This window comes from Micropterus salmoides, unplaced genomic scaffold, assembly GCF_014851395.1.
Source record: "Micropterus salmoides isolate LMB-PRFRI ecotype aquatic unplaced genomic scaffold, ASM1485139v1 Ms_hic_scaffold_10, whole genome shotgun sequence".
NCBI classification, from domain to species: domain Eukaryota; kingdom Metazoa; phylum Chordata; class Actinopteri; order Centrarchiformes; family Centrarchidae; genus Micropterus; species Micropterus salmoides.
The window spans coordinates 1,618,905-1,633,758 of NW_024040041.1; the positions used below are offsets into that span (position 1 = coordinate 1,618,905).

General features: G+C 41.9%; 1 protein-coding gene across 1 annotated transcript in view; it reads right to left on the bottom strand.

Moving 5' to 3' along the window:
- Positions 1 to 14,854, bottom strand: part of LOC119918431 (junction plakoglobin-like) — a 178,412-nt gene that overhangs the window by 31,804 nt on the left and 131,754 nt on the right. Inside the window, exons 6-10 of the mRNA XM_038739180.1 lie at positions 7,583 to 7,784; positions 7,345 to 7,489; positions 7,158 to 7,261; positions 5,104 to 5,223; positions 4,275 to 4,493 (exon numbers count right to left, since the gene is read on the bottom strand). Coding sequence (XP_038595108.1) covers positions 4,275 to 4,493; positions 5,104 to 5,223; positions 7,158 to 7,261; positions 7,345 to 7,489; positions 7,583 to 7,784 — 790 coding nt within the window. The remainder of the gene's footprint in view (positions 1 to 4,274; positions 4,494 to 5,103; positions 5,224 to 7,157; positions 7,262 to 7,344; positions 7,490 to 7,582; positions 7,785 to 14,854) is intronic.

Here is a 14,854-nt window from a genome sequence, read left to right on the forward strand (position 1 = left end):
AACCTCAAGGCGGCTGTGGGGGTAGAGCGGTCATCCACTAACATAAGGTCGGTGGTTCGATCTGGCTTCCCCAGGCCATGTGTAAAGTGTCCTTGTGCAAGATACTGAACCCGAAATTGCTCCCGGTGGCATTGCCATCGGTGTGTGAATGTGTATGTATGTGTTCATTTCTGTTTCTGATGGCACCTTAGCCTATGCCATCAGTGTATGAAAATGTCTGAATGGGGTGAATGTGATGTATTGTGATGCTCTTTGAGTGGGCGGAAAGACTAGAAAGGCGCTACACATAGCAAAACATGTACAAATACAGAACATTACCATTTGGCATTTTGGCCATATTGTTTTTTTGGAACCGGAAGTGACATATTTGGACGAGAGGGTGGTGCTAGATAGCTTGGTTAGTAAGGTGCATCCGTATTTTGGGATGCAAATTTTGGCTAATGAAAAACAGGCTTAAAACAAATTTACCAGAAAAAATGAACAGCAGACTCCTTAGAGTGTGTTTTAGTACAAGCAAACGCTGAACAAGACATATTTAGGCGACCAAAATGTTGCAATTAACTTTCATGAAGAGAAAACACACTGTGAAAGGGTCAAAGCTCTTAGTTGCATCTAAAAAAACAAGTTCATAGCTCTAAATGTACACAGTCGACAGGTCGCTGTGGTAGCGACTTGTCCATCATGAGGAAGCCACACCCTAAAGCATACCCTGCTTTATCATCTATTTTCCTCTAAATGGGACCATAATTTACTAAATGAATATCCTGCTGTGTTGAAGACGACTTGTAACCAGCAACTGAGACCATAAACTCATGAAATGTGGTTAATTAATGTATCTGGCAAGTTGCAAAAATGTTGATACTGGATGTATAAGTGAAATGTTCACTGACATCTTTTTTTAACAAAAATATCCGATCTTTTAAAACAATATCCAATCATAGAGATTACAGCATTATTCAACTTTTTAATGGTTATGTTAACGCACTGGAAGCATTTGTTTACTGTTAGGGAAAGGTCATGGTCTTGGTTTAATAGAAAAGGTCTGTAGTGACTTGAGACAAAACCTATTTATGTGTTAAAGTCAAAATCAGTACATTGGCTGTGGGGGGCAGAGCAGTTGTCCACTAAACGGAATGTCAGTGGTTCGATACCCGGTTCCCCCACTCTGCGTGTCAACGTGTCGTTGGGCAAGACACTGAACCCATCATGTGTGTGAATGGGGTGAATGTGATGTAGTGTAAAGCACTTTGAGTGGTTGCAAAGACTACAGAAAAACTGTGCCCACATACAAAAACAGGCAACATGAAAAATTATAGGTGGAGACAAGTAACTGCTAAAGCCATGCACTAGCAGAGCAGTCTTGTGCTTACACTAACATATTTTGGAACAGCATGTCACCAAATAGCTGTTACCTCCACATGTAAACCCCAGTATCCTCTTCAGTAGAAGCACAAAGAGTTGTTAGTATTTTCTTCACAATATGGTACAACACATGAACAGAAGCAGTACATTTTTAATGTTTTCTTTCTGAAAATAGATGGAATTTTCTTTGTTAAATAAATAATGGCTTTGGGCATTGTTTATCTCCCCACCATAGCTGTCAAAAATGTCCAAAATGCTGTCCCGGATGTTTTTTAGTCTCTGGTGTTGTAAAGTTATTATTTGGTGCATTTAATGTAGCCATGAGAATGTCTTTGTTTTCCTCTTCCACCAGCGTGAAATATGGCTGATGATAGCAGACATAAAAAACAATCAGCCTCTTTGACACGGTGGTCACATTTGATTTACGCAGAGGTCTGCACAAGAGAGAGAAACCATGTCAAACACACCAAACAAATAATGTAAACTGTCCACCAAATGTGTCTTTGGACACTGTTGACTGACAACAGCTGCAGCTGTCTTTGATGTTAATGAGCTTGTTAATGTTTTTGCAGCAGTAACCTACTGAAAGTTGGCGGTGGATTTGTATGAGACGGGGTGCAATTTTTGACACAAAATGCATACGTCGGGCACTTTGAGTCAGTGGCTGTTTCCCTTCCCTTTATTTACTGACTTTGAATGGACCTCTGCACTCTAACTCATTTCTCATAAAGTCAGTTAAGACTTGGGGCCAATCTGCTGGGTCACTTGGTGGAGCAGCAACTGTTCCATAAGGTTCTGAGCTGCTTGTATCTGATGCTGGCTGTGCATCTCTGACTGTGCTCATTCTGGTTGAGGCTGCCTGAACTTCACCTGGGTCTGTGTGACTTGCTAAAGACTTCTGTACTGAGTCTGTGCTAGCGCTGGCTGAGGCTGGATGTGGATCAGTTGTGCTTATAATGGCAGATGATCCAGCATCTACTCTACTGACTAAGCATAGCACCTGTAAATTATAGATAACAAAACTTGCTAGATATTAATGTGATCAGCTGCATCAGGCCCATTCAAACTGGCTCCCCCAGGTTTCCTTTAATAATACATTTTCAAAAGCACAGGCTGACAGCCAGACAGAGAGGGATTCAAGCTAGCAAATTAACTTAACATTACTGTTATTTGCTGACATCAGACTTTGTGAGGACAGAACAAAGGTTTACCTGACTGCTATTCCCACAATTCATGCTCATTTAATTTTTTTTCTCTTCTCGTGCCCAGAAGGATAGTCCCTATCCATCCTCTCAACTGACTCTCAACTTCTCAACATTGACACTCACTTTGACATTAGAGTGAGGTGGGGCCTTGCTTAATTTGCGGGGCCCTCCACAATGTGCTTAGTGAGCTTAAAGGATGGTCCGGCTCTGGGCATAGTAACTACAAAATTTGAGAGGATTCCTAGTTTATTCCGGTCTGTGTTTCGATCCCACCTCAGGCCCTTTGTTAGTGAGGTGTTACTACACCTGGCTTACCAGATAACTAACTGGAATCTGATCTTTTCCAGTTCGGATCTGAGCCAATCGGTCCAAATCCGATACATGTAAGATTTTTTGAAATGCAACCTCAGTCTAGAACCTCAGATAGGAATTGATGCGACTTTGATGTCACTCTAGAGCAACTGTTGTCACAGTGCTGCGCTAGATGGTGCGGTGGTGAACAAAAAATCTCCACAAAAAGCCCTCTTACTCCTCTACCTTGCTATCATTTGCACACAAATTCTTTTTCTTACAACTGAAATACACCGGATTGCAAGCTATCCTGAGAGTCACATGCATGGTACACACAGAGAGTGGGGAATATGCATTGTATCAGAAATGGTAATGAATGTAATTAAAAGGACAGAAAGTTGTAAACATTTGTCATTAATTGGAGAAATGTGACCCCGGGTGGAAGCCGTGAGAGGGCAATAAAATACAGGAGTCTATCGGGAGGGTTAGCACTCCAGTTAGCTGACAGTTCACACTTAAGTCTGATAAGGGCCATATTTAATCTGAATCAGTTTTTTAACTGAAATATAATTAAAATCTGTAAAAGTCTCTTATTAATCAGTTGGCACACTCAAGGCTCCATTGGGAGGCTCTAGAAATAGTTACATTCAGTATGCTGTTAATTTCTTTCAACACTTTTGTTATGTTCTTGATTGAACGTGGGGTTGAAACACAGCTGCTTTCAGTCCTCTCTCTCTCTCTCGCTTTATCGGTTGTTCAGTCTCGGTCTCTCTTCCTCACTGAGCAACAAAACAACCAGCTTTGTAACTCTTTGTGTCTAACTCTGTCTGTTTGTCTCTCTCTCTTTCTTTCTCTCTCCAGGGACACATCATGCCAGTGGGTGTTGTCACAGCTGAATTGTTTTGGGACTGAAACATGATGGGTGACGTGTGTGTGTATATATATATATAAATATATAATACACATGTATGTGTGTGTGTGCGTATGCCAAAACTGAGGTAGTGTCTTACGGATCATCTCCTCCGTTCAGACTAGCTGCCATCACATAAATACCATCAATGCTATTAACATCCTTTCTTTTCCCTTCCTACCCTTTCCTTTCCTTTCTATCTAACCCAAAGAGGATGATTGACTTACAGTTTCCATTGCCAGTCTTCCTGTGGCTCAGGAAGATCGGCGGTTCAATCCCCGGCTCCTTCAGGCTGCATGTCGAAGTGTCCTTTGGCAATATACTGAATCCCGAATTGCCTCCGATGGCTGTTCCATAGGTGTATTAATATGTGTGAATGGTGAATGCGTTGTAGTGTACAAGCGCTTTGGGTGTTTGGAAGACTAGAAAGGCGCTTTACAAATAGAGCATTTACATTTACATAGTATAATAATAGTATACCAATACAAACTATTCTTTCACCTTACCTTTACTACAGGCCAGTAGTGGGGCTGCCCCAGCAGCTTGACGATAGCTGGGATACCGTAGTGCACCCGCACAGCATTCTGGGCCAGCTCGGCATCCTGGTGGCGGGAGGTGAGATGACGCAGGGCACAGACTGCCGGCTCAGCAACATCCTCCTTCTCCCCAGCACGAAGCACGGCGTGGATCAACGCCTCCACACCGCCATACTGAGTCACCAGAGTCTACGGGATCACAAGTTGAAGAAAATAGAGTAGAACTGACCATCTTAATTACAGGTGTGAAGTGAAGCATCATTCACAATTCATTTTTAAAACATGAAGTGGAGAGAAATATAATAATAATAAATAAACACTGAGTGTGAGTGTGTGTGTGTGTGTGTGTGTGTGTGTGTGTGTGTCCAGGCTTGAAAGGAAGGAGAAAAAAGTCAAGATCAATATGATATATGGCTTTTGTAAATTGATTTTCCTCAGGCGTACAGAGTGCAGATGGTCTTAGGTGAACACTGTACATATAAACTGGATTCTTTTATTAACAAAATATTGTAGCACAAACTCACACATACACCCAAGAGCCATATAGGCTTTTATAAATTCAAAAAAGAATTGGCACAGAAGACACAAGAACAGATTTTTAAAAGCTTGATGGCACTCAGTGCAGTGTTTTCTCTGATCATGTTGAAAGCAAAAAAGAAAGGTGTGCTGTGTATTGTTGAACTTCCTGAAATGTAGCCTCCACAAGGTAATTATTATCTCAAAATCTTCTGATGACTGTGGTAAAAATTTATGACTTAAACAGACTTTTTAATTCAGAGTAATATCTCATTATGGTTACCTTGTTGCGTGAGTTATTACAGGTGAGGTTGGACAGGATGCCAGTGGCGCAGGTCAACATGTTGACGTCATCTGAGCCCAGCTGGGTGACCAGTATCTGCAGGAGGCCGTCTAACCCCTCCTACAGAGAGAGACCAGTGGGGACAGGCAGAGAGAGAGAACAAATGAAGAAATCATAGCAATGATAGCTCGGCCTAAGTATACTGTAGCCTCCACAGAAGGGTTAGCAGTAAAACAGTCTTGCAGTTAAGCCACTGACATTATAATCATTATTTCCATCTCATATCTTTCAAGTTTAACTTTTTTTTCACATTTTCGATCAAATACTGGAAATAAGCTATTAGCATGCCTGTAGGCTAAAGGAAGGTGAAGACACGTTTTACAATTTTAACATATAACTGATGCACTCTGGTGGATAAAAATAGATGTTGTTGTATGTTGTTCAGTTTTTCTCAGTAAAACAAATTGACAAAACCCCTGCCCCCCCCCAATTTCTGGTACCTGTTGGTTGGCCTTTAAAAACCCTGTCAACTCCCACCCATAATCATACCTGACTACATTTATATTTGTGTATTTTATTAAATTAATGTCTTGCTTAGATGCATTATTATGACATGTATAGTATGACAATTCTAGCCCATTATTTCAGCTGCAGCAGCTGTGTGTCGGAAAATTCGCTCCTCTTTCTGTGGGAATGCACCACAAAAATCAGTTACTATATGACTGAAATTACCAGTATTGAGAAATGTGTTAAAGAGCCTACTGAAGAAGACCTTAAGGCTATCTTGACTGAAAATTGTATCCTTATGCCTGTATCCCCACCAACATCTCAAAAAAGTACACCTTGAGTTTAAGAGAACTGGACTTATAAGAACTGCAATTGGAAGATAAGCAAAGGGCAAAAGGGTAAAGCTATGTTCCATAGAGCCCATTCCTCAAAGCCCATTCCCACTGTCTCTCCTACCTACTTCAGCAGTCTACTTCATCAAAGTGAGTTTGCTGTTTCTTGTTCTCATGGATGGCTTTCTTTCTCTTGTCTCTATTTAGCAACTGAACTTGTGAAGCAATATCCATTTTCTGTTTGTATTGCTACCTTGTCAAGAGAGATCACTGCAAAAACTTTAACTCTGAGATTGCACTTTCCGACACCTCAGCAAAAGATGACCTGGAGTTATTTCCTCACCTGGGCTGGTTTGGTATCGTTGTGACTCACTGTGTGCCAACATGACCAACAAAGCTGATTCTGATTACGTAGACCTACTGGCTCTGTAGGCAAACTGCAGGGTAGCTAACATTTCTCACGTTTTACTTTTTGACATTATTTTCATTTAATTAACAGAATGGTGCAAAGGGTGAATGAGACCACCACCAGGCCAGCTCCTGTCCTGTTGACAACCAGATCCATGATGATCCATATTGGTCGCAATGCCAATTACTTGGTGTAAAAAATAGGTCACTACTAGAAAACTTCCATAATTTTGAAAATACATACGCGACCTGAACATTATTGATCAGAACTCAAAATATGCCTCTGCCAAACGATCTACACTGCTTTTAAAGTCCAATAGTATTGCTATTATTGCCAAATGTATTGCAATATCTACAAAGTAACACCATAAATATTTAGTGTGCCAGCATTGATAGCAGTTTTCCCTAAACTCACAATACATATACAAATTGGCTTACCAGGTGTTAAGTTTCACCCCGGGTTTACAATGAGATTTATTTTATAATTCCTACAAAAGAGAGCATGATATGCTATATGAGAATACTAACCAATTGGGCATTTGTGGACATTAATCTGCCAAAAGCTATGATGATCTTTTATGAGAGGTTTTGGACTGAAGGCTAAAATGAGATTTATTTTATAACCACTCTGGAACAGGTTGATCTTTTCGCCTGTATATAGAGACAGGGTTCCTTGCAGTGCTTAGCTAAGTTTTGTGTTAATAGTTGCCGTGTTGCAAACAAACTGTTCCATTCCATTCTCCTGAGAGTACTTGGAAGTGGATTCAGTATACCTAACTTTCAGTAGTAGTGGGTTAATTCACATACCTGTTTGGTTGCAGCATCTGATAGATTACGGAGTGTCCACAAACAGTTCTGGATCAGACGTTGACTGGATCCAGTAAGATGTTGGCCCAAAGCTTGCATACCACCTGGACACAGATGTAAAAATACAGTTACATGCTATACCATCATTTACACAGAACTACATTCATGTTCAGCGATGTGGACATACCAGTCTCTACTATTGCTGGCTTGTTGCTGGGACAAACAGACAGCACTTTGAGAACACGGCTGGTGGTCCACAATAGCTTCTCATAGTTGTAGTTCCTCATGATGAACACCAGGCCCTCTGGGCCCCCATTGGCTAGGATGATCAGCTGAGAAGAAACAGGAAGTAGCTGGTATAATTCTGTCATAAATAAGTAGACACAACAAGGATCTCTTTCCCAATGTCAAGTTCCTCACTTCACCTTGCTTTCCTGGTTGCCATAGGACAGGAGCTGCAGACAGTCAGTGGTGATGGCCAGGAACTTTGGGTTACTCTTTTTCAGTAAGGGAACCATCCTCTGCAGGCCGTCAGCAAGACGCACTGCCATCTTGGACCCCTCTTGGTGCAGCAGCAGGTTGTGGAGGGTGGTGATGGCGTAAAATAAGACTGATTCTACCGGTGAACTGAATGAATGAGATTAACAGAGAGAGAGAAAGTCATTTCATAAGATGAACTAATTTTAACGCGCATTGTGCTATTGCACAATGGAAGATAACCCAGAGAAAAATATGGAGTGGAAGTAAGTTGAAGGAATATGATTTATGTATAGAAATAATTTTTTTAAAAAAAGGAAAAAAGAAGGACCTGACTCTTTGTCCCTGCATTGACATCTAAGGTCTAAATGACTAAGATTATAAAATTAAGAATAACTAGAACTGCAAGCAGTTGTAAGCGGGGTCCAAGCCTCCCGGCGCAAGCCTCCCCCCGGCCCCGCGGATGGCGCGCGAGTCGTGCCGCATAAGGTCCCCACGTTTGGTGTTGATGGGCCATTCCAAACAGGCAAAACGTCCTGCCTTTGAAAATGCTATAGGAATTAATGGGATTTAGTGAGGGATTTGAGCTTCGCTTTTAGCGCCACCTCTTGGCCAAACTGCACCAAAATTGTCAGGTGTGATCAGGGCCCCATGGGGAACAACTGCCACAAATTTGGTATCAATCGGAGTTGTGGTTGTGGAGATCTAAAATACATGTAAGTCAATGGGATTTTTTTGAATAGCGCCAACTAGGGGCTAACTGTAGCAAATTTTGCACAGCCCCTCAGGGGGGCATGCCACATAAGGTCCTCAAGTTTTGTGTCGATCGGCCATTCCAAACTGAAGATATGACATCATTTGCTGTTTTTAGCGTTTTTGGCAAACATTTGTTAGCGTATAATTGCGACATTTTTTGTTGGATCCAAATTTCAGCTTGGTCCAGAGATTATCCGTGCCAAGTTTGGTGTCGATCGGACTTGCGGCTTCGGAGGAGTTAATTAAAATAGGTTTTTCAGTTTTCACAATGTAGCGAAAAAAAAGTTTAGGCGGAAATGGGTGAGGCCTATACCATTGGATTCAGCTCGATCCCCCCAACGCGTGGATGTAAGGTTTTTGATATGCGCCTTTGTATGCGGGAGTTCCAAGGCAAAATGTTCAAATGATTAGTTATAGCGCCCCCTTGAGGTAGAAGTGTGCAAATTTTTGCTTCTGCGGTCATGGCGGTGACCTGGACATACCCTGTGAGTTTCGCGTCTGTAGCACTTACCGTCTAGGCTGCAGTTTGCGTTTTCTTTACGGAAGAATAAAAATAATAATAAAAACGAGAACAATTCCAATAGGGTTCCCAGCTCCGCTGGATCTGTGAACCACGATTGCAAGGCATCGTTCATTCCCAGACCCACTCTGGCTTGAACCCCTAAATACCCTGTCCCTCTCATTAACCCCGCTTAATTTAACATCAGCTTGAAAGCAAATGAAAACAAAAATATTTTTTTTGATTTTTTGATTTGAAATTCAGGCGTTAAGGGGTTAAATTAAGTGAAGATTGTTAATTTGTCTTTAGAACATAGAAAATATATAAATTCAGGTATGTGTAGGTATGATGCAAATTAGCGACAACAGGCATAAACGAGAAAACAGGGCTTGCAAAAGGTTCCTAGGTTCGTATCAAATATGCACCAACAGGCATTGGGGGAATCCATGTGCTATCTTGGCTTGCAGTCTGCAAGGAAGAGGTATGATGCGAATTCGCGACAATCGGCGTCAAGGGGTTAAGATTGAGTAACACGCTGCTCTGGCATTTCGGAGGGTCTTCCTATATGTTTTAAGACTATCTTGCCAGATCAAATGAGATTTCTCCAGACTGCATTCAAGTTTTTGTGATGTTTGCTTTAATTTGGGAGTTAAGAGGTTATATCATGAAGCAAACCTTCTTTGTTCTATTATCTTATTTTTTGGAGGGACAATAGAGTCTAGCGTCCTTTGCAGTGAGCCTGCAGCATTATTTCCAAGATGATCAATTTAGGAGGACTGAAGTTAGCATAGCAGTCTCTGTTATATTGAGACATGGTATTGAATTAAATTCAGATATAATCACTTCCTTAAATTTAGCTACCAGTAAGAAAGAGTCAAAATTGTGTCTAATGATATGTAGTCTGAATACAAAAGTTATTAAATAGTGGTCAGATAAAAAGGGATTGTGTGGAAAGAATATAAATGTTCAATTTCAATGCCATATGCCAGAACAAGGTCGCACAGTGAGTGGGTTTATAAACTGAATCTAATAATGAAATAAATGAAATACTAATTGTCGACGTAAATGCTCCGTATTTGTATAACGCCTTTCTAGTCTTTTCGACCACTCAAAGTGCTTTTATACTACATCTGCATTCACCATGAGCCTAAGTGCTCAAACAGAAACTAACATTCACACACATTCATACAGCCACCAGAGGCAATTTGAGGTTCAGTATCTTGCCCAAGGAGACTTCGACATGCAGCCTGGAGGAGCTGGGGATTGACCTTCCGATTAATGGGCAACCGCGCTCTAAATTGTATTATTCACCAACACAAGAAACATGTTGGCACCAGAAAAACAAATCTATGAGTAACGTTATTTCCTGTTGCAGGAATCCAATAGTCGAGAATAGAGGGTATGCGTTGATGTCACTTCCCCTTCTGGAACACGCTGGACTGAGTGGCAAAACATCAGTTACCATGGCTGCATTTAGCAAACCGGGAGTAAAACAAGTGATTATTTGCATAAATTAAAGGCAGTCGGACTCGACAATGATCCTTACTGCTTAACAAAGAACCAGAGTCCAGCTCGTTCAAGCTAACACTGCTGCTCGTCTTTCTGCCACTCAGTGAGCATAACTGCGTTCTGTGACGTCATGCGCATACGCTCTATTGTAGGCAGGGTGCAAACTACGGGGGAGCTCGGCTCCTCTTAACAAGACGGTAGCTCCCCTGATGGATCATGTGTAAATAGATTTCTATAGGCTTGTTCTTTCTATGTATTTGTGCTTTAACAAATTACTTTCATGATTACAGAGGCTGCTGTCAGTTCAGAGTGTCGGGAGCTTCAAATAATCAGCGACGTAATGCTGCTGAACCTCGTGTGTAAATGTGCACAGCGTTTTTCTTAATAGGGAGATGATTCAACTTATTTGCCAGCCAGATGTTACTCTAACAAGAGAGTATTAATATACTCCTTTGTCTGTATTGTGATTTATTCAAATTTATTTGTCACCGGGCCAGACAGACATGGGGATGGGGAATAGAAACACCACATAAACAGACAGCACAGAGAGACGGCAACACCTGTAAGAGAATGGGGATGTGGGTGGGGACAACAGGAAATAGCAGAAGGAAACACCAATTACAGAAAGCAACCAAGAGACAACCAGCCGAACAGCAGTAATAAACAGCTGACATGAGAGAAATGAAAACGAAAATCAGTCAACATAAATAAACAACACAGCACCACTGTGAAAAATGATAAAATAACAATTCATTTAAATAAGTAACTGAATGAAAAACATCAATTCTACCAGGGAGAACCTTTGTTTGTGTGTGTGTCTATATGTATCTAGACTGTATGTGTCTGAGTGCGTGTGGGTGAGTGTGTCTGTATGTGTATATGTATATGTGTACATAAGCCTGTTACAGAATGTAGTTCATAGTGAGAGTGGGATGCCACAACCGCACCACACCGACTCCAGTGACAGGCAGGCAAGACCCCCAGTAGTCAATAGGGGTGGGAAAGAAGTCAACTCCTAGACGAATTGCGCCGCGAACGCAGAAGACCCCGACCCGACCAGCAAACGCCAAAGACATTGAAATGGCAATTAAAAACGCAATGCCATCGGAAAGCAAAAGGCGGAACCCGCAGAATAGCAGCACCCGTACCGACCATGGCGCGCACACACAACAGAGGTCAGTGCCACCCCGTGACCGGCACGCCCAGAACAAACCCATAGCACAGCTCCACCCCACACACACCCTGCACATCTGGACAACTAACTACCTCAGTCTACAGAGGAGTCCAACAACTGGCTGACGGAGAAACAGGGAAGCACGGATCTGAGGTCAAGGAGGCAAACTAGGGATGCAAAATAGTCCCCCCAAGCTAACCAGGAAATGCCTTCCCCGGACTCCAATGCACAAACTAACGGCCAGCAGCCCCCCAGAGACCCTGCACCGAAAAAAAACAATGCATCAAGATGCACTGACAATTGCCCCACAATCCCATCGCAGCCCTCTGATAGCCAGGGCACCCCGCGACTCTCCAAAGCGCAAAGGACCCCAGACCACATGTCCCGGGGAGAGCTGCACCCTGCCCTGAGGGAGAACAGCAGAGAGCCGTGCCGGGGAGTACATCCCCAAATGCTTGGTAAGATGTTTATGAGTCCACATTTAATTCGACCATTTGTACTATTACAGATCCAATTTTGTTTACATTTGTCGGGGGGCAGACACTATTGAGGATTTGGTTTTCCAATACAGATGTTTCAAAGCCAATGTTTTCTTTTTCATTTCCAGATTTTCATATTTTAAAGTCACTGTCTAAGCTCCATAGAAATTGAAGTTACATGATTTGAAAGGTGATACCAAGTTTGTTGTGTTGTGTAAAATTCAGGATTACATTTGGACTTTTGTTTTGGTTTCAAACATTACTTTTTGACAAAGTGACATAGTGATAAATTAAATTTAGTTTGTATACTGCTAGCTTACAGCATGTGTACATAAATAATACAAATTATATAGAAAAGAGAGAATTTAAAAAAACAAAGCATCAGAAATATAGATATAGTTTCAAAGACAGTTAACAGAATAAGGGGGAAGATAGAAAAAATAACCTTTGAAAGAGAAGAGCAGACATACAGTTTAAATCTGTTATTATTATAAATTGTACATGGACTTTAATGAAAACAGTGTAAGAGGGGTTTTTGATCTTAATGGCTATTTCCTGTATCTAACCAGATTACCACCCAGTAGTACACACACACACACACACGAAAGAAGCTCCAACTGGCTGGTCTCTGAAAAGCTTGTTTAGTTTTCAATTTCAATTCTATTCAATTTTCTTTGATTTTCTTTGAAAATTAAGCTCCGGAATCAATTATGAGTGTGAATTATCCTCCTCTGTTAAGCCTCAGTGCAAGGGATTAACTTTGCAGGCCTGCCTGGGGATTGGAAAGGCCCGGATTTTGTACAAAAATTGAAGGCTAGCCTGTTAGCCTCATCTGCTACAGTTTTCAGTTGGTCTCTGGTTGCCATATTGGAGGTCAAAAGCTTTTAATAGTTCATCACCTGGCATGACTAAATTTCGTCCCGCTTTAAGCTCTGCTAAACTGTGTTAAACTATACCGTACCCACAGTGTGTTATTATGCTTATTAAAAAAACCTGTAAACACTCACTCGTAGTGATGAAGTCACAGGTCATTATGTTTGAACTACTGAACGACACATCAAAACGGCTCCCTCACACATCACTGACACATCACTGACACATCACTGACACATCGCCAACGCCAGCCAGATATCTAGCACGCCAAATATCTGGAGGAGTCGGCCGATTCGACATCCACATCCAGCCAATGAGAGCACTCAGATGGCAGAGCAGGAAGCTACTTTTCACTGCAAAACACTGTTTACTCCCCTCCAGCTCTCTCTGTAGCTCAGACAATCCCTGCTACCTGCCTGTGCTAATCCATTCTTTCACCCAGATTCTTTGGCTTTATAATTGGTATCTTTATAATAACAAACAACAGCTGTTTGGTGTGTTTTCTTTACAAAGCAGTTTCCCACCTACGAATACGAAATTTCTGTGGTACGTGTATCATGTCCAGAAGCACAAAAAAAGCCTCTTGGTGTGATGCCCGACACCCAACAGGAAGTCAGCCATTTTGGATTTAATGGTCATTTTTGGCGATTTACACTTTGTACTCCTGGATGGATTTAGTCCGATTTAGTCCGATCAACTTCAAATTTTCGCTCTAAATCCGACTGTACGTTCAGATCTCTACCAAATTTTACACGTTTATTAAGAGTCCCGCCCTGAACACATGTACATGCCGAAATGATTGATGATTTACACACTCCTTACTTTAACAAACTCCTCCTAAATCCATTGATGATTAAAACTTGTACAAACGGTGAGCTTTCGCGGAACGGCGTGGCCATGGCGTGGCATCCAAAATCAACAATTCGTCAGAAAACAGGAAGTTGTTGTAACTTCAGTCTGCATGCTCACATCTGTACCAAATTTGGAATGTACTATAAAAGTCCCGCCCTGAACGCATCCATATGCAAATATTCACTCAAAGTCACAGCGCCACCTGCTGGCAACAGGAAATGACCTTTAACGAAGCAGCCCCTGTGGCACGTTTCACCTACAACAGGAACCCGACAGGAAGTCGGCCATTTTGATTTTTATGGTCAGTTTTGGATCATTCACTGGCTCCGTACTTTTACAAACTCCTCCTAGAGAATTAGTCTGAGCGACTTCAGATTTTCCTTGTCTACTCTAAAGCCCCTTAATGATTAAAAGTTTATCAAACGGTGGGTTTTCGTGGAATGGCGTGACTGTGGCGTCCAAAATCGATGATTCACCATGAAAGAGGAAGTTGTTTTAACTTCAGTGTACATGCTCACATCTGCACCAAACTTGACGTGCTCGATAACTGTCCCGCCCCGAACACATCTACGTGTTTAGTTATAGTCTAGTTTGAATGTAGCGCCACAAAGGGGACACAAGAAGTGATGATTAACACATTTGTGCAGCGTTCAAAGCCCGTGGCAAATTTACAGCCACACCGGCAGAATCTGCAAGGCGGCCGCCGGGCTGGGACTTGCTGCTGGTGTTTTTCTCTGCTGGCTTTTGACGTTGTGTTCTGCTGCTTGCTTTCTGTCATTTGCTCGGCCTCGCGGGGAGCTGCTGGGCGGTGGGTGTCAATGTGCTCGTGCAGTGTGTGGGTTGGGGTCGTCACTTGCGCGCTGATGTTGATGTTTTTGCCCTTAGAGTTTACTGACAACGTTTTTAGTGTAAATACACTCAACTATTATGGGTTTATTTTTTAAATTAACAGATAAAAAATTATGATTATTACTGTAATATCAGTGTGGTACTAACCAACTAAACTTATTTTCACCCACACACTGTGCGAGCATGGTAACACTTGCTAGTTTCCTCTTCTCATTCATCATAGGACATC